The sequence below is a fragment of the Podarcis filfolensis genome, assembly GCF_964270895.1.
Source record: "Podarcis filfolensis genome assembly, chromosome: 4".
NCBI lineage: Eukaryota > Metazoa > Chordata > Lepidosauria > Squamata > Lacertidae > Podarcis > Podarcis filfolensis.
In genome coordinates, this window is record NC_139607.1 from 46,340,942 (window position 1) to 46,364,469 (window position 23,528).

The following is a 23,528-nucleotide window of genomic DNA, read 5'->3' on the forward strand; positions in this document are numbered from 1 at the left end:
TAAAAGTGAGCAGAAGGAAATGGAAACGTTCAAAGGGTAGTAAGAATGGTTTTCAGAATACCGTAGCTTCTTGTATTCTACCTCTGTCTTTCTTGATATCAAAGGGCTTGTTTTTATTCTCTGTTAGCTTTTATTCTCTGTTAGGCAGGGCAATACCCATGACCTTTGAACCTATTTGTGTATATCTTTTGTTTTAAATTAATGCAGTATCTGTGACTAATATCATTCAATCCTGGAACTGAGCAACAATGCTCCCTGCCAGACAGAATTGGTGTTAGAGATTGTATCATTGGGCAACTGCTGAGGCCCTGCCACTGCGACTTCTCCTTGCTGATAAATCATGTTCACCTGTCCTCTCTGAGCATGCAAACAATGACTAGAGTCAGAAGATTGCAGCATCCTCCAAATTGCCTTGCCCATGCCTTCTGGGAGGTTGTGTGGATTGGGCCTAGAGGGAGAAGGCAAGCACAGTGGTGGCTGTGGCAAGGTCTAATGTCATATTTGTATAAATCTTCATAGAGGTTTAATTCTGTCCTCAACCAAATTTGAGAAGGTGGTGGGAACTGAATTGGGACTTACAAACTGAAGAAGAGGCATGGAACAGACTGTGAACAAAAATGCCATACAAATTCTTATTGGCAACAACCAGAGAATGAGCCTTTAAAATTTTGCTTGGCTGGAACTTAACACCTAGATGCCTAGCCTATATAAAACTGAACTGTTCTCTTAGGGTTGCGTTTTGTTAACTTGGCTCTTTTTGTGCTTTTCCTTCTATTTCTTTAGTTCATCATTTATCTATAAGAGATCACATGTTGTGGAAATGTGTATACATTATTAAAGGGAGATTAAATTTGAGCTCTAATTCTGGTTCCTCTGCCTGTTTTGTAGCCAATAGATTTCTAAGGGCTAAACATAAATGTTCAGCTAAATATACTTTGAGCTGTTACCCTTGTATGACCTTATCATGTAGGCCTGGTTCCTTATTTAATTTTCTGCTAATGTTTTCTAAAGCAATATATATTTCTTGTGTGGATGGAGTTAATCAGAGTACTTGTTTACATTGATTGGATCAGATTGTGCCATTTTCCTTTCTCTTCTCGTTCAGGCAGCTTAGGATAGTTACAGGTGAATGGTTTTTTGAAGAGAGAGCAAAGCGCTTCAAACAATCCACCCTCCTTGGAAGTGATGTCATTAGAAGGTCTATCCAACGCAAAGCCCCAGGTAAAAATAACAGGAGGGAAATGTGTTTGTTCTTCCTATGTATAGCTAAAGCCTTGTTGTCCCCCTAATTGATGGTTATAGTCTTAGTGCTGCATAATGAGCTGGTGCTTGCTGACACCTTTTTAGTATTGAAACTTTTTTTAATACAATGTAAACCCCTTGGTCCCTTATCCAAGAGGCTACTCTGGCCCACACCTGCTTTGTTTTAGCAGCACCAGAACATAAAAGACTCCCACACTACTCAATCAAAAATATTTATATGCTACAGTCCTGTCCTACTGAAACCAGTGAGTTGTGTGCATCTGGGCTCAGGATTGCTGCCATGGCTTACAGCAAAGTATAGACCCTCTCATCATATGCCACACTTGCAGGGGTTTTTCCTGTTCATGCCTGTGCACATGAGTTCCATGTGCAAGCACAGGATTTCCTCTTGTAGCAGAGAAAATTGCCTCCAGCTTATTATAGTATTCAGACTCAGAATTCTCAACAGCTTTCCTTTATACACTGAACTGTGTATATTACTGTAAGGAGGATTATCATGCCATTGGACAGCTTTCACCTGCCTGTTATTTCCCAGCTTTTTTGAACTACAACTAGACAGCTGGAGGGCACTAGGTTGGTGAAAGGTGGCATAGAGATGTAATGCAGCTAATTCTGTATGCATACATTATGAATGATGCAAGATGGGATTGTCATAATGCATGCTGGTGGCCCTGCTAGGTGTGTAATACACTCTAGTCTGAACAGTTGCAATTCTCGTAGTTCTGTTCTATAGAAAACACAGTTGTTGCAAGGGGTGTGTGTGCTCAGCTTTGTAATGAGAGTAATGCTTTTTATCTTTTGAATGTCTAAAATCTTGGTAATGTGTCTACTAGGGTATATTGAATTCCCCTAGTAGGAGTTATTTATCAAACAAACTGTATATACTGCTTGATTCTAAGAAAACTTTTAAGGCATACTTACTACCTATCAGAGATGTGGTAGCATCTACATTAGCAGGAGGTTGAACTGGACGACCTCTGAAGTACCTTCTAACCTTATGATTCTGTGACCAGTGTCTGCTTCTTCTTTTAAGTGCCTGGTTCTCTTGTTCATGTCAATTTTTTTTTTAAAATCTGCTATTCCTGTTTGTGTTTTTCTTCTTGTTTTGTCATTTCTACCACCCCTCTCGTTATTTGCTCATGTTAGCTGCATTAGGCACTTTGTTTGAAACACAGCGGTGAGATAAAAAAAGATTAGAAGATAGGGAAGTAGTCAGTGAGTGAGAACAAAACTCTGGACTTACGGGCCGTTGGCCTTATCCATATGCTATTCTGTTCTTCCGTTGTGGATGCTTCTGTACTTGGAGACCATGTTCAAATGAATGGTTTCACTTCGGACAGCTGGTTTAAAATTCTTGTTAAATCACTGGGAAACTTGCTTTTGATCCCCTTTATTATTTTAAAAGTGCCTTTTTTCTTTTTAAGATCCTTCCTCTGAAGCTACAGGAGGAAAACTCAAAGATCAGTCTCCAGAGAGTTCAGAGGAGACTTCAAAGCAAGATGTTCTTGCTTCCTTTTCAAGTGGGGCAAAGTCAGTCTTCAGTGGGCACAGAAATATTGGGTAAGGCAACAGTTTATAATCTGAATGCTGAAGTGGATTTCTGTTTAGATTCACTCCAGAGCATTCCATCATTTGGACCTGATGATTGAGACCTTTTTCTTCCAGCAAGGATTTGTTGTTTGCTTCATTTATATTTGAAACATTTAAAGGATGTGTGGTTCCTAACTGGATTCTTCTTTGATAAGAGATTTTGAAGCAGCCTATGGAGGGGCTCCCTTTTGTGTGGTGTTTCCTCCATCTTCCTGACTAGAACCACAAGGTGGTATTTGCTATGCATTGTAAAAGGGGCTTCCCCCTCTCCCTCAAAATAACAGAACTTGGGATTAGTCTGTGAAACTAATTGACAGGAAATTGATAACCACCCAAAGGAAGTACTTCTTCACACAGTGTATGGTAAATTTGAGGGGTACACTGCCATGAGCTACAGTGGTGGCCTCTAGCTTAAAGGAAATTAGAGGAATTCAAGATGGCTGTATGCCAGATCCTTGTTCAGAGGTAGCATAACTCTGAATGCTGGTTGCTAGGGAACTGTGTCCTGCTTCTTGGCTTCCCGGGGGCATTTGGTCGGTCACTGTGGGAGACAGATGCTGAACTAGATAGGCCCTTAGCCTGATGCAGCAGGGTTCTTCTTATGTCCTTAAAATATTGAAGATCCACACTGCATCCAGTTGCCTTCTTTTCTGCTAATGCTAAGAAATGTGTGCAACAGCAAATGGGGCACTGGTACAAGAAACAGACAGTGCAAACTTAGGTTGTGTGTGAGTGTCTCATTTGCACCATGTAGTGTTTATTGCAAAATAAAAATAAAAATGGAAAGGCCTTAATATTTAACAGGTCTGGTAGTTAATAAATATTTTTATGAGTGAATGGGAACCCTTACAGCCCCTTCTCAAAGCCAAAACATAATGGAAGACACAGGATAATTACTGCTGTTTCCTTCTTCGTTTTGTACAGTTGAAGCACACAAATCCTTGAGGTTCTGCTTTTGGGGATAAAGGCCAAACCCAGTAGAGTGTAAATATTAAATGATGCAATACTTTTTGAAAAATTGCAAGACTTTAGAAAAATTACTTGTCTTTCATGTTATCTCTATTATAGCAGAAAATTGCAGTGCTACAGTTTAGATACATTCTTTCATTAACATGCACCTTTGTCACAATATCTAAACTCGTTGTTTTTGAATCTTGATGTGAAACATAATGCAACAAGCTTACATGGAAATATACCATGGTGTACAGTTCTCATGAGCATTTTAAACAGAAAAAAGGAAAACTGATGTATAATCGCTATATGGGTCCTGTATTTTGATCGATGTCTCCCTGGTTTGCCTTGACCTTTCTATTGAACAGAGCTTTATTCAAAGCTAAAGGAGAAATTGCAGTTGTGAAGGCAGAAGATGGAAGAAGCATCAGCTCAGATGTTGATGTCCAGAGTATAAATAGTGCTGATAGGTAAGAGAAATGGTATGACCTTTGTACGGTTGAACTTAATTTATCCACTGGCTTCAGAAACTGATACAGATATTGAAATTACTGTAGTCCTTCTTTCTTCTTGCTGAAACCACTCTGACTTAAGGTTCTCTGATGCTCATTTTCTACATGCACACGTTTTTCTTGCAAGTTGTAAAGCAAGGCGTGGTCTTGTATCACTTTTGTTTACCGGTGGTTAGAGGGGAAGGTGGTACTGAGCCCTAGTAGTCAGTAAGCTGCACTCATCATCCCCAGCCAGCTCAGCCAGCAGCCAAGGATGATGGGAGTTGTAGTAGAACAACATCTGGGGACCCAAGTTTGAAGAACATGGCACTAAAAAATACAAGCTGTCATTGTAAGTGATCCTGTTTGCCATCTCACTACTTCCCTAAGAAGTCTTTATGGGGTAGGCGGGGGGGTTGATGGTTGTTCACAGCAGTAAATTAGAATGTGATACGGCATAATCAGCCAAGCAAAAATGTAATTTGGGTGTCATTTCTAGTATATGAATGGAATTACCAAAAAAAGGCAGAAAGGTTGCTTAGACAGTGAAGTGATGTGTTTTTAAGTTAAAATGTCAGTTGCATTTAAAAGTAAAGTTATTCTATTATACAGCTTTTTATTCAATTTCCTGGCAAATGAGGATGGATTCCTTGATGAATACCAAATTTAAAATTCCCATTGCTGAATTTTGAAAAGATACTGGCTTTCTCAAACCTTAGTATTATTGAACGGAAGGATAGTAGTGTTCTGAAATGTGCGTGTTTTGAAATGTCACAAAAATCAAATTGGGGAAGCATTGGAATGCAGTTCAGGTCAGGAATCAACAGCTTGAGACAAATAAGGCAAATTGGAGCATTGCTGCTCTTGAGCAGACAGGGCAGACAGATGGAGGTGTTTAGAGCAGCTGAACAGTGTGGTGAAATCTCAAATGTCTGTGGAATGGCAAGTGTCCCTGGAGCATTCTGTGAACAATGTCAGAACCATCATACCACACCATGTGGCCAACATGCCAGACTGCTGCACAATGGGCATGTTCCACTAAAGGCCTGTTTATCAGCCGTAACTAATTCCAAGTGTCCAAAAGAGTAGAACTGCATGTTGCAGATAGATTGTGTGTGTGTGTAGCGAAAATGCAATAGCTGCTTTACCCCTAGGAAAAGCAATTATGGAGCAGGCTTTTGGAGCAGAGAAGCTATGAAAGAGGAAGGACAAGGGTACTTATCACTTCTTCGGTGGGCCTCTTCTCCACTCCAGATCCACACGCACAGAGTTAATCGTCAGTTGTAAAAACAGCTGATGTGGGCAAAAGTTCAAGTGCCTCTTTTGCCTGGGGTCTTCTGTTCCAAACAGAAGGGAACAGATAGCAGGAGGCCACTTACTTCCCCCTACTTGTGACATACACAATACCAAGGGTCAGCAAACTTTTTCAGCAGGGGGCCAGTCCACTGTCTCTCAGACCTTGTGGGGTGCTGGACTATATATTTTGTTTGCGGGGGGGTGAACGAATTCCTATGCCCCACAAATAACCCAGATATGCATTTTAAATAAAAACACACATTCTACTCATGTAAAAACACGCTGATTCCCGGACCGTCTGCAGGCCGGATTTAGAAGGTGATTGGGCCAGATCCGGCCCCCGGGCCTTAGTTTGCCTACCCATGCACAATACATTTCTTTCTGTGGGTGAGAGCCACCAGTCTCACCCTGAGATTTTTCTGCAAAAATGGGAATAAAATGCTGGTGGGGGAAAAACAGAAGAGAAACAACAGCAAAGCAGCAAAGAAACAGAAACATCTTCCTCCAGGAAGGCAGAGCATATATGAGTTCCAATATTTAACTAAATAATTGGAATGTAATTGTGTGACTCTGTTAAACACAGAAATGCTCTGTGCCAATTTTGTGAAGCCTGAAACTACTATCTCCTTTATAAACTAAAGATTAGATGCTTAATTGTCCCTGGAGTGTTTCTTCTCTGGAAAAAAAAATACTGACTAGAAGCCAAAGAATGACGATGAATGACGAATTCAGTTTATGGGGGTGGGACAGGTAACATTACATGGCTGGGTAGCAATTTCAGTGGGTTTGTTCTTTATAATGTCTGAAAGGCCTAACTGGATCTGCTAAGAGGCATGTGGGATGAAGCTCAAGAGATGGTAAACTGAAATTACGTTGTGCAAACTCAGTTCCTGAATGCTACTTATATTATTGCCTTGGAGTGCACTTCTGATTTCAGAGTTGAGTTCTTTGTGGAAGATCTGAAGCTCACCCTTTATGTTATGAAGTAGTGTACCTTTCTGATGCAGTATTAGCTGTCCTAAGAGGATAGATTTTTGGCACTCTTTCCTTAGGGTGAGCACCTATTCTCTCAATATGGAGGAACTGCCTGCTGGGCTGAAAGGAGCAGTTTGTGCCGCTAACCGAAGCAATTCTTCTACTCCAGTCCATCCAAGGTCACCAGCACTGAGCACACGCAGCATGACTGTAGATTATGGCAGAGTAAGTTGACTAATTCCCAAATTGTTCTCTTTAGACTTTACTGCCTCCAAAGAGGTTTAAAAAAGAGACCGTTGAAACATGAGTCGAATTTTCATTCAGGCAAAACTCAAATCTATGCTCCTTCTGAATGTTTGCTAGTCAGGGCCCTTTTTGTATACAGGAATTCCCTGCCAGTAGAAAACCAGATATTTGGGAGAAGGAATCTAAACTAGCTTTATCCCTGACATGCTAAGTTTCTGTGTGCCGGTGTCTTACATACGGAGGAGCATTCAAGCATGTGAGCTCTCCATCGTAGTCAGCACTGGCACACGTTAACTCCCTCAGTGAGAAACAGTCACAACCCACATGTGCTAAAGGGCACATTGAGCCTTTCATGGGAAAATGCTGTTAGTAATTGAAATCCAGTGATGAGAACAAGTCTCTAATCTTAATAAGGAGTGAACATGGAGTTATCCCGCGTTGTTTTCACAACCAGCTTGCTTGATTGTTGAGAGACTTGTGACCTGCCTAAGGCCACCCAGTAAGTTGTATGGATGAGCAAGGATTTGAACTTGGGTCTCCCTGGTTAAAATTTAACCACCTGCCTCCTACACTTCATTGATTTAACCATTATGTTGGCTTCTATCAAACTCAGTGGCAAAACCCACATTGACTTTAATAGGACAGGATAATAACCCAAATCTCTTAAATTTTACATTAGACTTGGGGATCAGACTACTACCGAGTTCATTTGGGCAGCAGGTATTCATTCATTCACCTTTGCTGGCTGGAGTCCCCTGGGAGGATGATGTGCCAATTTAAGTTCAGGCAATACAGAAAAACACATAGAAAGTAATGCAAGCAATTAGCACTTTCTGCCATGCCCCCGCTTTAGTAATGTCTGAAGCCTCTCTTTTCATAGTTGTTTTTTAAGACCAGTGTGAATTATGACATTAGTCCATTCACAGCAAAAGAAAACAAAGGTGTCCTGCCTAAGGTTATCCAGAACCAAATGCAGTACAATGAGGATAGTTCAGTGACTTTTGAAACAGAGTACTGGATAGTTCAGTGACTTTTGAAACAGAGTATTGGAACAGAGTACTGATCCAATGCAAGGTAGCATTCAGGTTTTTTAAAAAATACATAAATCAGGGAGAGACTTGGTGGCTTTTGTCCCATGGCTTACCTCCCTGCAGACCCTCTTCCCCAATTTTCTCTCAGCCAGGTCACTTCTCGTATTCAAATTCCAGTAGGAAGAAAATTGCCTGTTGTGAGGGTTCAAATCCTTTTACTCACACATTCCTGCCTTGAAAATTGGATCCTGTGTCCCCCATTTCAATGTGACTGGGCAGTGCTATGACGCGTTTGACCCACTGGAATTTTTTTGGAAAATCACTTGAGTTCACTGAATGAATCTGTATTTGTGGGGAGGTTTTGACAACAACCAACACTAAATCTAAAGATTAAACTTTTGGTCATTTACTAACCATGAATGGTCAAAACTAATTTGGTTCAGCTTTTCAGGATGGGAACACGGGCTGTTGTGAAGACATCAGTTTGCATAAACATTATGTTTGTAGCAGACATAATAAAAGCTTAGGAGAAACTGGGCACATTTGCAAAAAATATTTTGCAGATGGCATTTTTTCTCTTGGCTGCTCAAATCCTGCAGACTCCCCATATAGGCTGATATTTAACTCTGCTTACATTACATATAGCAAAATGGTAAATATGGCAGTTGCTGACAGAATGTCTTGTTTTTGCTTTAATGTGTTCACTTTTATATTTAATTATTATATTTTGCCACTTTTATAGTTTGCAATATGTTCTGTTTCTGGGGCACATAGATTTATTTGTATTTATTAGCTCACTCAAATAAATCAGATTGTTTCATCAGGATTCTTAGTATGGCTAGGCAGTGTCATGCCTAACTGTACTTCACAGATACAGAGCAAACAAACAGATGGAAAGTAGGAGAAGTTTGCATTTTTAGCATAAAGTTGTTGGCACTGCCAACAAACAGAACTGTTGTAGTGGGTTAAAGAACTTGCCTTTTTCATAAAGAGGTTTGTTTTTTTGTTTTTGCTTTTAAATAGCATTGTATATGGAATATCTCTGTTTCTTCTCTTTGGGAAGGATCCTGGATTAGAAAAAGGCACTGCTATGCCTGCAAGTGAAAGTATACCAGCAGATCTAGCAAAAAAGCATTGCAGGAAAGCATCTGGAACACCCTCTATAGCTGTTTCTAGGACATCTATGTCATCTGGTAAGCTTTTTCTTTTTTTAATGCATTCTTCATTGCTACCGTTTTCTCCTTCTTGTTTTTCCTTCCATTTATTCTCATTTGGAATAAGCCCCACCCACCCCTACACACTTTTGCTTAAAACCGAAGAGGCAACCATTTCCAGGTTAGACTATTTTATCCATCTAGCCCAATATTGTCTCTTCTGACTGGCAGAGGCACTTCAGGCAGAGGTCACCTGCTGCCTGTTCCTTTTAACTGGAGATCCCAAGGACTGAATCTGCAGGCAAAAGATGTTCTGTGCAATGGTACATCCATTGTTTTATTTCTCATTAGCACCTGCAAATTGTAATCCTTGCCAGAATGCCACTGCTTCCATATGAGGAATGATCTATGCATCTGCATTTGCATTTTACTTTATACTTTTATTTATGCCTATTATAGTTCACCATATTTCTTCTTTGGTTTATGGCCATTTTAAAATATATTTTTTTAAAATGGCTAAGTTGCCAGAATGCTGGGTGCTCAGTTGTGTGCAGCTTGATTTTTCTCTCTCCTTTGCTTGGCTTCTGCAGAAGACAGGAGAAATGAAGCAACTCTAATGTACCAGAGGGATTCTTCTCCTAGCCCACTGCCCTGGTTCTTACCTTTTACTCTCTCTCTTTTGATAGAGTGAGGAGAGGAAATTGACATTTGTGGGGAGCTGCAGAGAAGTTTGTATACCATGAAAAGGGTGGGGGGGGAATCAAAGGTGGTATTGGAATAGAATTTACTGTACAATTTTCAAAGAATCTGCTTTTTCCTTCCCCTTCTATTTTTCAGATCGCAGCAGATCAGAGAGAGATCTCAGTGTATCCTTCTCAGAAGGCAATGAGGATACTTTAAGCTTAAGAAGTAAATCTGTACCTGAAGCATTGGACCAGGAGCTGGTGAGTTAAAATTATGCCACAGTTTAGAACTATGCAGTTTTATGTTACAAGGGCTTAAAAAAAAGGTTTCAACTGAATCCGATGGTTCACTTGTATCACACTCCATGCTGTGACTAAAAGTGGTGTAGCAGCAGAAATAAGAACATAAGAGCTCTGCTGGATCAGGCCAAAGCCTACCTAATGCAGCCCCCTGTTCTCACAGTGGCCATCCCAGGTGCTTATGGGAAGTCCATAAGCAGGTCATGAGCACAACAGCACTTTTGTGTTCATGATCCTCAACATCTGGTATTCAGAGGCATAGGTAATACTCTAATCATGGTGTAAGCAACCTTGGAAAGGTAGAATAATAATAATAATAATAATAATAATAATAATAATAATAATAATAATAATAATAATAATAATAATAATAATTTATATCCCGCCCTCCCCAGCTGAAGCCAGGCTCAGGGCGGTATAGGATAGAAGTTGGGGGTGTGCACTAGCCACAAGATTCAGTTTGGACCCCAATTCAGCATTTTGGATCACAGCTGGAAACCTGAAGTGTGGTTATAGTAGTCATTAGAAGTAATAAACTTGTTGAATAGGAAAGCCTAAGTTACAGGAAGGGCAGGAATATTAATTGCAGGTAGATTGACATGATATATATAGAGAATTTGGACTGATGTGGCATCCAGAATCAGGAAGTGTGAAGCTAATGAGAGCAGCAATTGCCTAATGGCATTCTGTGACATGTAATTACCCAGAATAAATGCATGCTAGTGGAACTTTTTAAACAATTTGCAAAACATAGTTTAAATCTGCCACCCACTACAGGAATCTTACCTCAAATAGGCTAGAAATTCTGTAACTTTCTCATGAACAAGTTTCAGCTGTCCCTGTGGCTGAACTGTTCTCTGGAAGGTGATAGGGATAGGGATAAGAGAGAAGACAAATGCTACTCTTGCAGTGATATCCATTTGATTGAGAATCAGCAAGAGATGAGCACTACCCACCGTATATGTTCTGCAGACATTGTATGTGATGAACAGCACATTTCAGAGCCAGGTGGACATGCTTATACTTTTTTTCTTTGTTCATTAGAGTTACCTGGATGAGACAGAGGAAGATATTGATGACATTGTCGCCTCTGGCTACTCAAAGAGACATACCAATATGATAAGTGGATTATCAACAGTAAGGTCTCCATTACTACTTATATGTATTTTCCTTGTACAATTTCTTCCTGTAGTGTGGTAGGTCGTTGATGGCCTAGTTCACGTATCACTTTAAACCATAGCTTAAAACCAACTATGGTTTAATATGAACAAGTAGAATGCGAGTGCATGCTGCTCAAAAGTTTCCACAGTGCTCTTCCTCTGTATCTGCACCATGGCCAAAACTAACCAGAGTCTGGCTTGTTGTATTGCCTGAACCCAGTCCCCATCAAACAAACTATGAGCAAGAACAAACTTGGGTTTGTGTGGCAGAAAACAAACCATGAGCCCAGCTTTGGATAACCCAACAAGCCAGATTTTTTACTTGTTTGATCTGCAGCACAGAAGGAGCAGAGGAAGAGCTGTAGGAACTTTAGAGCAGCACATACCACCATGTTTACTCATTCACATAAAATCATGGTTTGTTTAAAACTATGGTTTACTGTGACATATATACTTGGTTGATATATGTTATATACTATTCATTCTTCTCTATTCAATACATTCGTTTTACTCTCCTTTCCTCTATTCCTCTGCCGACCATTCTTCGGAGTGTGTGTGGGAACCACAACTCAACACTATGTCCGAATCAATAATGATTTGTGGCCTAAATCCAAAATCTGCTCAGCTTTCTCTGTTGTGTCAAATCCAAATGTCCCTGAATGGGGATTGGTCTAGAATTTGAGGGGAAAGCAGCTCACTGGAGAGGCGTTTAAGCTGTTGTTTAGATTGTGCATCGAAAGCATGAATGATTTAAGGCTCCAACATGTAAAATGAATCTTGGAATTCTATCAATGGACAGAACCAGGGCAGCTAGCCCAGCTTGAGAGAGAAGAATGCAGTTATTTAAAGATGACTTATCATATCTCTGTTGATGAATGCAGGGATGTAGCCAGTAGCTGTTGCCAGGGAAGCCAATTACAAAGATAAATGTGTTTTAGATAATAGATATATACTTGTTGAATTACTATAGTCTCACATATATTTTTGTAGAAAGAGATTCAGCTCTGTATATAATATATTCATCCTGAAGAAGAAAAAGCCACTATTGCAAAAAGTGGTGATGTTTATTTCTGCAAGCCTTGTGACAATATATAATCAAGATAAAACAAAAGTGGGTTTCTAGATTGATTTGCATAATAAGGCCAAGGGTGTGTGTGTGTGTCATAGTTCCATAGAAGAACAAAATTTGGTGGTGAATTCAGCATTAGAATTTCTGCTATTGTGTTATTGTTTTGAAAACAACATGGATAAGTTTAAAAATTTGTGGGCGCTCTCTGATGAAGTCTCAGAAGCCAGGCAGGTGACTGAATATTATTTCTTGCGGGAGAGGGGAAACTTCAATATCTTTGCTCATCCTGATTAACAAAATTGGAATATGCTATGTATAAGCGAAATTACAAAAATCTATATAATTTCCATAATTTATATGTGTTGCAGAGTTCTTTTGTTTTTCTTTGCACGTAATTTTATTTCCTGAGCTCAGATTGCTAATACATTTTAATACAAAGTGTAACATGTTTGGCACACCTTTCAACAAAAATTGGAAAACAATACAATTCCAGTGCTATAAATGGCCTGGGAGACATCCAGAATATCTGGAAAAATAAAACTCTGCTGAATAAACTGTTTATGTTGACATAGCAGGTATAAGACAAATTGGGGTAATTGGAGATGTGGATTACAGGGAAGAGAGTTCTTATTGCATCCAGTCACAGTTCTATGTCATGTGGGTCCTGCATATCAACTGTGGATGAGGGTCACAGAAGGTAGACAGACCTCAGTGGAAACCTCTTGGCTGAAGGTGTGGAATGGCATCCCTGATGGGGGTATCAAGTTTTTCTATATCCACAGAGGTCAAGAGTGTGCTAGAGCTCTATTGCCTGTAACTATATGGCATCCTTAGTGTATTCGGTTTTATTTCCATAGTATTATGCTCCACTAATTTGAGTTTTTGGTTTAATGATGCCTCTGCTAATGACTTTGTACAATTTGGTATGCCGTGGCACAGAAAGACAAGACAGACACAGTAGGAGTTCTTGAGTAATGGGGCTATACACACACGGCAGAGGGAGTTGGGAAAAGCATCAACACCCCACTGTGTCTCTTTGAGTTAAAGAATAGAGAAGCACAAGAACTAAGGGTGCCTACTGAAAGCAACATTTTAAAAAGGGAGTTTTTAGTCAGCATTACAGTAGGATGGGTACTGTTTATTCAAAGCTGGAATGTGCTGATGCTGCATGCTTCTCGGTGTGTTGTTGTTGTTATACATTTTATGTTATTATTAGTTGTAAAAATATTGACAACTGTATCATTCTGGTTTATTCGGAAAGAGAAAGATTCCCATAATCAATTGAGATTCAGCTTGTGTTCCTCAGTGCTTTAGGCTACTTTTGGATTCTTAGCTGCACCTGGTACTCCAGGTTGTGGCAGCGACAAAGAACACTTTTCAGCAACTTTCATTGAGTGAGGAGGTTTGCGACCCGTGTGCACATCAGATGAGATCACTTCATATGTCTAACCTCAAAGCTGGGCAATAGTATCATACATGGGCCCATTTTGACATTTTTTTTTCTTCATCTGGCTCACAGTAAAGGCCAAAAAAAAAAATGTGCTGTAAGGGACCTATGATCAGGAGTTGCTTTTTTCTTTTTCTTTAGTAGGTTTTTTTTGGGGGGAGGGGCTGGATCTGATGAAGACCGTGGTGGGAGGTGTTAACCCTTTTTCTAGCACTGTTTTTCTGATTTAAAATCCTCTCCCACAAACAGAAGCTCTTTACCCAGGCAAACGTACAGGCACTAGTATTTTCCCTATAGGAAAAATAACAGCAGTTGCCTGTGGTTGAGGGGAACGGTTATCAAAAAATGTTGTGAGGGAAAATATTTAAGCCCTTCCCCTGGTTCTGCAGGTAGCCTCTATCCAGTTGCAGGGTGTGGCGGATAGTATTTTTCATTTCAATCATGGGAGATCCTGGTTAATTGACCTCCAACTCATCTCCAGTTTAGCGTATGCCACCCTTTAAGCCAGTGCTCCAGTTTCTGCCTGTTGTCTGAATGAAGCCCAGAAGATGAATTGTTTTGACATCCTGACTTGAGCCCAATGTGGATTTCTCTTAGTGTCATAACGGATGACTGTTGCCAGTCATCTACAGCTGTAATATGACCAGCAATCTGCGGCTAGTTCTTTGTGGTGGTGAAGCCAAGCCCCATGGATATTTTGCTAATCATGCTGCTCTTACAAGAAAAGATTCTGGGTATCAGGCAAGCTGTATTTAGGATTAAAATGTCAAAAGTGTTGACTTAAATAGAAGGCTGACCATGTCACTTGATCCTGTATTTATTGTTTAAATCCAGCAAATAACATGGGTTTGATCTAGACTTGCCTTTTGTGTATGCTGGCGCTCACCTCATCCGGGGAATGCTTTTGACCTGGGCTGTGTACACACACATTATTTCCCCCAAAGAATCCTGGGAATCGTATTCTATTAGGGGTGCTAAAAAATGTAGATCTGTCCACATGTCCCAGAATTCTTTGTAGGAAAATAATGTATACAGCCCCAGTGGTGGGATCCCATTGGCTGTGTTTGCTGATTTCCAACTCAGCCTCCATTCCGCAGCACCACCTCCCACACTGTTCTAGAAGATCTCCCCCACCTTTCCAATAGTGTGGGCTGTGACACTGGGAGGGGGGCGGCTGCGGTGAGAGGGAAGAATAAGCAAAAGTTGCTTCCCACCCCTAGGTTTAACAGCAGCAATGTTAACTGCACTTAAGGTAGCTTCTACCTTTTTAAGCAGCTTAAAAAAAAGACTAAAATATGTTGATTGCTGTTCATTTGTAAATAGGTTGCCATAGACATCTCCCGTATGATAAGTAAACCCTTTTATCCAAGTGTTCGTCTTGTGCTGCAAGAGAGAAATAAAATTACATTTTCTGAACATAGTTTAAGAGTAGTTCCTATTAGCAGCTTGAAGCACAGAGAGGTCATCACCCCCTGCTGTGTTTCAAGCTGTCTTTGCACAGTGCTGTTCACATCAGAGAGAGAACAGGGATCTCTTCCTCTGACATGTGTGATGTTTTTGGTTTCTCGCCTCCTGCAGCTTTCCCCCTCACCCCAAACTCCTATTCCTGAGTCTGCTGTGCTCTTCTGTGTGACGGCTGTCAGGGTATGTTCTCATTACTGCTTACTTTGCACTTAGTTTTCTTGTAAGATGGAAGCTTTTTTTAAAAAAAAGCTCCTTGAACAGCCAGTATTTGTCAAGGAACTACAGGATCAATATGTCATGTGAATGTGGCCTCAAAAACTAATAGTGGGAGTGCACTGGATGCAGAGTAAGAGGTAATGAGAGTATACCCTAAGGTTTATTGTTACGGGAGAAAAATAACTTGCTCACTTAAGTATCAGCAGTTTTCTTTCTGTACATAGCGCTTCATTACATATTTGTGGTATATTGGAATAGGACTTCTCTGTCTTCATTTTCTAAAGCTGATCCTTGCATTTCTGAATTCTTCTGGCAGCTACTGAACACTTTGCTCTTCACCCTTTCTACATTTCCCTTTCTTTCTTTTTCCTTCCTTCCTTCCTTCCTTCCTTCCTTCCTCTCCCTTTCCCTGCCTCCTTTCCCCCTTTTTCTTTCTCTTAAAGAATTCTCCTTCAAGTTCTGACAGGAAATGGACCTATTTAAATGTTCCAGAAGCAGATGGTGACACTGTAAGTTCCCTCATTTTTCTGAGAAACTCAAAAGTCTCCTTTTTGTTTTGTGCTGCTCTTTCCATTTTCATAGACAGTTAGCTTAAATAACTAAAAATATTTTTGATAATTGATACTAATTACCTCATTAATTCAAATAAACAAATCCCCTTACCCTTACATATGATGTGCGTGGTTGCATAACATCATAACATTAAAAAGAAAATTTATATTTGTTTTCTATATTTAGTGGATTTTAAGACAGGGGGCAGGGGGCATATTGGGGGAGGGGGACAGAAATAATAATAGACTTTGGGGGGAAAACACCTTTAAAATGGGGAATCTTTCAATAGGTTTCAACTGCTACTCATAACTAGAGTTAGCACTCAGTTTTTCATATTGCATTAATATAACTACCAACCTAGCAGTTCGAAAGCATACTGGTGCAAGTAGATAAATAGGTATCGCTGTGGCGGGAAGGTAAATGGTGTTTCCATGCGCTCTGGTTCCCGTCACGGTGTTCCGTTGTGCCAGAAGAGGTTTAGTCATGCTGGTCACATGACCCAGAAAGCTGTCTGTGAACAAACACCAGCTCCCTTGGCCTGAAAGCGAGTTGAGTGCACAACCCCAGAGTCGCCTTTGACTGGACTTAACCTTCCAGGAGTACTTTACCTTTTACCTTTCATATTGCATTAATATATGAGTGGAAAGAAGTTGGCTGTTGTCTGCTGTTACGCTCAAATCACAAACATAAACTAAGTTCTTGAAGACCTGGAACTGAGTACTCCATGACTGTCAATCCATATGCTTGCTGGTTTTGCCTTATAGAGTAGTCTTAAGACTTGCAGCAAAATGGGTGAGGTAACAGCTGAATCAGCACTTTTCAGTGAGCGCTGGCACTGCCAAGTAATTTGCATCAACACAGAAGGATCCCATGCGCCAGGTCAGATGTATTTGCATGGAATAAAAATCTGAGCTGGCCCTGAGGCCACTGGTTTTATTCATTTTTGAACTTCTTGTGTAGTAAAATGAGGACTAAGGAGCTCTCCACTCATCCATGAGTTCACAGGGTGACCTTGGGCCACAACCTCAGCCTAACCTACCTCACCTCATGGTTGTGAGGATAAAAGGGAGCAGTTAGAATAACTGTGTAAGCCACTATGAGGTTCTTGAAGGAAGAACAGGATATATATGTATCAAATAACACTTGAATAGCTGTTTTCCCAACAATCTCAGTTATATTGGAAAGAAAAAGCATTTCCTATATTGAAATGCATTATGAACGTGGAGCACAACGCAGTTTCTCATGTAAGTCACTCTGTAGTAAAATGCCAAATTTGATTATTCTAGTTCTTCTTAGTCAGATCTTCCATGAATATAGGAGAGAAGCAATTTTTGCAGAATGAGTACCATTCAAGATACGGCTTTTAAAGATGTGACTCAGCCTGATGGACTATTTCTCTCTCGCCTCTTTTTTCAGACCAGCATCAATAGTATGACAAGTGTGTATAGTGAAACGGGGGACTATGGCAACGTGAAGATCAGTGGTGAAATTTGTCTCCAAATTAACTACAGCTATAAAACAGGAGCCCTCAACATCTTGGTAAAAAAATGCAGGAACTTGGCCATAGCAGATGAAAAGAAGCAGAAAACAGATCCGTAAGCAAAGAAGAACCTTTTACATAGTCTTGTGATTCAGTCATATTTACTTGTGAGACAGCATGTAAGAAAACATAATACCCAGTTGCTTAGGATTGCCACCTGGCAAGGAGGGCACCCAGTAGTCTTGCACAGGTTCTCAGTGTTTTGCAGAAGGTGCGAAAAGCAGAAGTCTCACTTTTATCTTATCCAAACCTCAGTTCATCTGATATACTAATACTGGGAGACTGATGTAAGAGGTGGAGAGGTGAGCTGCAAACTGGAGAAGATAAGAAGCAGTGGTCTTTCCTAGTCTAACATTCTCAAATCTGCAGTCAAAGTGAGACAAGGCTCTGGCTGAGTTCATATGAACTGGGAAGCCATAATTTCCCAGTACCTGAATGAACCATGGTGAATGTTGTACATTCACTCCCTCTCCCCCCCCCCATGTGCTTCTGCTTTTCAGCTAGCAGTTGTCTACAATAATCAACTTTTGGGAGCTGTGGTTCGTTTAAATTATGGTTAGCCAGGATATGAAGAAAGGATGAAGTTGTTTGCAATTTTCATGGCATTTGAGATCAGTTGGGAGTTTAGGGCATAGTACTAACCAGTGCTCTTTTCTGCGGGGACCCAGGGGTACGCATACCCCTAAACATTTTGTGAATCTGATGGTGGCTTCATTTCTTCTCCTGGTGATTTTCTTCAGTCAAAATGAGAGTACCCCTAAACATTTTTTTTAAGGAAAAAAAATCACTGGTACTAACTGAGTACGGTGGGATATAACTGTATCTGAGCTGTACTGTTCAGACTGCAGGTGGGGACTCTTGAGGTGGCTTGTAGTTCCATATATCCATCTGTATGTAAAATTGGCATGTCAGGAAGCAGAGTAGTCTAAAACGCTTCTTGAGATGCTCATTTTATGCATGCAGGATTTATTTTGTTTTCAGTAGGGAGGAATATTCAGTCATGTGAGCCATCACTTTCAGTCAGAAGTACTGCTGCCTGAACACAGACTTACTATCTCAGTGAGAGCTGGGCCTAAATTGTTATGCATGACTGGGTGAATAAACATAAAGACCTTTCTCATGCATCACAAGCAACTTGGTTTGTGGTTTGGAATGACAGTCATGCTGTAAGAGTTTCTTGTCCGTGTGTGTAGCATTGTAGCATTTACTGGATTCTGTTAATGATTTACTTCCCAATCTACAGCTATGTCAAAGCATACTTATTGCCGGACAAGTCTCGTCAAAGCAAACGGAAGACAAAAATTAAAAGCAATAGCACTAACCCTGAGTTCAATGAAACACTGAAGGTGAGAACTAAGAGCCACTGAAAATCTCCATGTTCCCTTTATGATCATGTGATGGATTGGAAACTTTTGAGTAGCAATGAAAATTGTTTTCGTTTTGAGTTAAAACAGTTCCCTTAGGGGTTTTGTGAGAAGAGTAGTTGAACTTTTGGAAAGGGAATTTCTCTTCTTATTTATGTATTTATTTATAAAATTATTTATATACCACCTTATAATAATAATATGATACTGTTGTATTTTTACATGTCTGACAGTGCACTGTCAAATGTGGACAAGTTTCTTGATTCTTTCCCTGCAAGATTTGCAATGCGTGTTTTGGATTAGTGCTAAGTAAAAAACCTAGCATGGAAGTTAAGAGCAGAAGTTCAATTTCCTAGCATATTTCTTTGTGATACTTTCATGAATAAGTATATTTATCTTCCTGGTTTATTGTTTTTGGCTAGATCATGCCTGCTTTTGGTTGCTTTCTAATCATATAACTCCCTAGAGTCTCCTGGTGTCCTCTGATATCTTCAGACTTTTGTTTAAAGGGGGGAGGGGAAATCTGGTTTCATGATCTGAAGAAACCATGAAAATGCGAAGCCAGTGCAGAAGTTAAAGTAACTAGATTTCTAGAGAGTTCAGTAGTATCTGTCAGTTCTCCTTCCTTTTTTAAATAGTGGTCAAAGGGGAAAGGTTAATAGTTTCCAGCATCTACATTCATTGCTATATGGGGGGGGGGAGTTGAAAGGGGTATTTTAAGAAGCTCCATCAGTGGTAACTGTTTGATAATGAAATAATACGAGAAATAATACAAACTGGCAGCAGCAAGAAAGAAAAAGCTTGTAAGGGAACAATTGCATTTTATAGATCTCTTCCTATCAAGAACCTCCTCTGATTGATTTGGTCTGCCCTAGCAGAGGGGCTTTTTTCACTTTGCTGAAATAAACTGCTGGCACCTTCCTGAATTTAAAACTCCTAAGGCTTCTGTTACACCCCTGTAATCTTCTTTTGGCCTCTTGTCACTCTTTAGTATGTCATCAGTCATACACAGCTTGAGACTCGGACCTTGCAGCTTTCTGTCTGGCATTATGACAGATTTGGGCATAACAGCTTTCTAGGAGAAGTGGAGATACCCTTGGACTCCTGGAACTTTGAACATCAAGCTGATGAATGGTTCATGCTTCAGCCCAAGGTGAGGAATGCCAATTGGCTTAAACTGAGGATGGTTTCTAGATTTCACGTAGGTGTTTGCAGCAACAAAAGGTGCTTTATGAATCACAGTTCAGGCTTACCTCCTCAGTGGAAACCAATTTCTTGCAAACAGCAGGCCATGGAAATGAAGGACCTGAAATCTCTGCAATATAAGCTCATTCTCTTTATTTACTGCTTTGTAAGAAGATAAGAAAAGTATTGCTGGGTGAGATGAAAGGACTCTCTAGACCAGCACCTTGTTGCCTACAGTGGCCAACCAGATGTGCTCAAAAAGCCCACAAGCAGGACATAAGTGCAATAGCAGTCTGATCCTAGAAGTCGAATGTAGCCTTCATGGCTAAGTGATTGATAAACATGGAAGATAAGGCTAACTCTTGAGATAGCTAAATTGGAGGCCACCATTGCACTCTGTAGCAGTAAAGGGTATAGTTTAATTATGTGCTGTGTAGAGAAGTACTCCATTTTTGTCTGTCCTGAATCTTCAACCATTCAACTTCACTGAATGACCTCAGGCCCTGTTATTATGAAAGATTGTGGGGAAGTCCACCCCCCTCTCAACTTTCTCTGCAGCGTGCAGTTTTACACACATGCATGGAACTAGCCATAATCAGAGACAACGTAGATGAACTTTAGGCCTATCTAGTAAGGTTTGAGTTGTTGCAAGGAGCTATGTGAACCATGCTATCGCTGCAAGTTTGAGCACAGAAGATTTCATGAGCTACCTTTTCTGCAGCTCTTCCAGAACAATTTGTCCTTGTCTCAGCAGCTTAATGGGTCCCTGGTTATTTAGATCTGACCAGCTCTGTATTAGGTTCAGGAAGCATTACTTTCACAAAGTTAATGAAAGTTAGAATGATGTTGGACTGGAAAGTAAATGGTTACTATTAGCAATGGTTAAGACAAGGAGAATAAGGAAGAATAGTCTAAATTTAAATTAAAATAAGGGAAGATTTGCTGAACAATCGATAAGAATTTGGAATACAGAAAGGGGAGGCATGAGGAAGTCGGGGAAGAAAGGTATATGAAATTAGGATATGAAATGATACATGTTTTTTGTTCTGTTTTTGTCTTTGTATGTTTATGTTTGTTGTGTTGTGTTTATATGGAAAAAATAAAAATATTATAAAAAAAAAGGAAGTATTACTTTCCTCTATTTGCATGTACTTTCTTCTGCTTACCACCCGCATGTAACACAAACAGGGAAAGAACATTCCAATTACTTCTGTTTTGCTTCACCTTTTCAGATGGAAGTTGTAGCTGATACAGGTCTTCAGTACAAAGGAGAGTTGATAGTTGTCTTACGGTACATCCCCCCTGAGAGGAATTTAACACTTCCCCTAGGAGAAATTCAAGGTAAATGTAGATGGGAGCATTCAGCGTTCTCTGGATGATTTGAAATTTGTCATCTTGTGCAGGCATAAAACTGCTAGGCTGTAGAATATGGAATTACCTACTTTTCAATTACTTACCAATCTCTGAAGGAATTTCTAGCTACACATTTTTAATTTTCTGAAGTACTGAGCCCCAACAATAAACCTTTGGGAACAAGTAGGATGTGTCAGCTTTCCTAAACGAGTGTAACTGATTGTTAGCTGTCAATTCCTCAGCCTTTTGTTACAATTTGATTTTTGGCTCTTCTTGGCTAAGGAGGCTTAGTATTTTCATTGCACAGTACACAGAATACTACAGACACATGCTAAACATATCTGCAGGAGACAGGTAGCACCTTTTCTATAAAGGGGCAAAATATGCATTTCTTCTTTTTTTTACATGATCTGCTTCTATATCCATGCAGTCAAGAGGGGCAACCCGTATTATTATATCCTGGTTTTGCTCCCGTTCACCACCACCCCATAAATGTTTGTGGCCTATTAATTGAAGAATAATCTGTCATGCAGTTTGGTCAGGGCAGAGATCTAGTGCTCTTGATTATCTTTGTCCATCCCTTTATTATCAATCCTTTAAATGTGAGATATCACACTTGTAGACACATTTACCTTGTCAATGACATCTTCTGTTTTACTTTAATAGAAGCTAAATATGGCTACTTGGTTTATTTGATAAACTGCATCATATTTATCTAGGCATGTTTGGGTCCGTAGGTCTTTTTATTCAGATTTATGACCTAATGCAGGAGATGTCTTGATGTATGTAATGCTGAGAGATGAGTTATTGAGTTAAGTAAGACTTTTAGATGAGAAATATGAATGCATGGTGTGCAAGTTATTTTCAGCTTAGGCAGGCTAATATGGTTGTTTGGGTGAGCCCTAGGGATAAGTGTGAAGTTTCTAATCTGGGATGGCAGTGGGTTATCTAAAATACTGAAGGGTTTATACACACGTTCTTTAAGCTGGGTAAAGAGGTTTTACCCCATTGGTTTATTTTTAATATAGGAAAGAAGAACTCTAAGAAGGAAAAGAAGGCAAACCCACAAGTGCCGCCAGGAGGCATATTAGAAGTTGTCATCAAGGAAGCCAAGAACTTAACAGCTGTGAAGTCAGGAGGCACTTCTGACACGTTTGTGAAAGGGTATTCCCCCCCCTTAGCATGCCTGTGGATGTTGGATGTTTCTGCACAGAATCTGACATTTTTATTCAACAATATACTTTTAATTTCTCTGTGTGTGGAATAAACACAAGTCTTGCTCCTTGACGTCCTTCCTGCTGCTTTTTGATACTTTACGTAGAGAAATCATTGAGTGGTCACATCATATATTGGGGAAACACCATTGTGACTTAACTCTCTAAATAATTGGGGGTGGGGCTGATGTCATATTTCCATTTGGAGTGGATGACATGGGGTACAAAATGGATATTTGGAAGAACCCACTGCTTACTTCATATGAGAACTCTGCATTTGCTCTTACCCTCTGCTTACTGTACAGTTACCAATTACTGATGCTGATGTCCCACTGTTTTATCCCCTGGTGTTGCACTGACTTCTTTCCAAACCTCTACTAATGAGTATGGTTTTATTAATGTTGCATATTTTTGATAAAAGCTCAGCAATTTCACAATTTCCTTTTTATTGTCACTTGGGCTAGATACCCTGGGTGGAATTTAACTAACTTTTATTCTGAGCAGACCCATTGAAGCTAATGGATCTAACTTGAATCATATTCATTGAACCTTGGCTTACAACCATAATCCGTTCTGGAGGTCTGGTTGTAAACCAAAACAGGTTGTAATCTAAGGCCTCCCCCCAAAAATTGGTTGTAATCCAAAAAAAGCGACACACACTTCTGGGTTTGATGTGGTTGTAATCCAAAATGGTTGTAATCCAAAGCGGTTGCAAAGCAAGGTACCACTGTACTCTGAGTAGAACTTAGTTGACTACTACCCAAAGTTAAGTCCTGACTTCATGTCTACACAAGGGAAAGAAGATGGGGGTGGAGGAGGAAAAAAGAATGCTTGGGAACCAGCTCCTAAAGCTACACTCATTAAAACCTGGTCATTTAAATTACGAGGTGGAACCTCGTGTTACGTACCGCCCTCCTTGTGAACGCTTTGGGTTATGAGCTCCGCTAACCCGGAAGTAGATGCTCCCGGTTGCAAACTTTGCCC

General features: G+C 40.1%; 2 protein-coding genes across 9 annotated transcripts in view; both read left to right on the plus strand.

Moving 5' to 3' along the window:
- Positions 1–23,528, plus strand: part of LANCL3 (LanC like family member 3) — a 152,605-nt gene that overhangs the window by 121,533 nt on the left and 7,544 nt on the right. The window lies entirely within an intron of this gene.
- The window catches only part of SYTL5 (synaptotagmin like 5), a 63,478-nt gene that overhangs the window by 34,512 nt on the left and 5,438 nt on the right, over positions 1–23,528 (plus strand). For 5 of the 7 annotated variants that reach the window (XM_083612548.1, XM_083612549.1, XM_083612551.1 and 2 more), the window contains 13 exons: positions 1,106–1,221; positions 2,688–2,823; positions 4,173–4,274; positions 6,644–6,791; positions 8,907–9,036; positions 9,835–9,941; positions 11,025–11,117; positions 15,780–15,845; positions 17,305–17,483; positions 18,672–18,774; positions 19,784–19,945; positions 21,210–21,318; positions 22,359–22,494. In XM_083612548.1, coding sequence (XP_083468674.1) covers positions 1,106–1,221; positions 2,688–2,823; positions 4,173–4,274; positions 6,644–6,791; positions 8,907–9,036; positions 9,835–9,941; positions 11,025–11,117; positions 15,780–15,845; positions 17,305–17,483; positions 18,672–18,774; positions 19,784–19,945; positions 21,210–21,318; positions 22,359–22,494 — 1,587 coding nt within the window. The remainder of the gene's footprint in view (positions 1–1,105; positions 1,222–2,687; positions 2,824–4,172; positions 4,275–6,643; positions 6,792–8,906; positions 9,037–9,834; positions 9,942–11,024; positions 11,118–15,779; positions 15,846–17,304; positions 17,484–18,671; positions 18,775–19,783; positions 19,946–21,209; positions 21,319–22,358; positions 22,495–23,528) is intronic. The other 2 variants (XM_083612553.1, XM_083612554.1) reach the window with 1 other exon arrangement.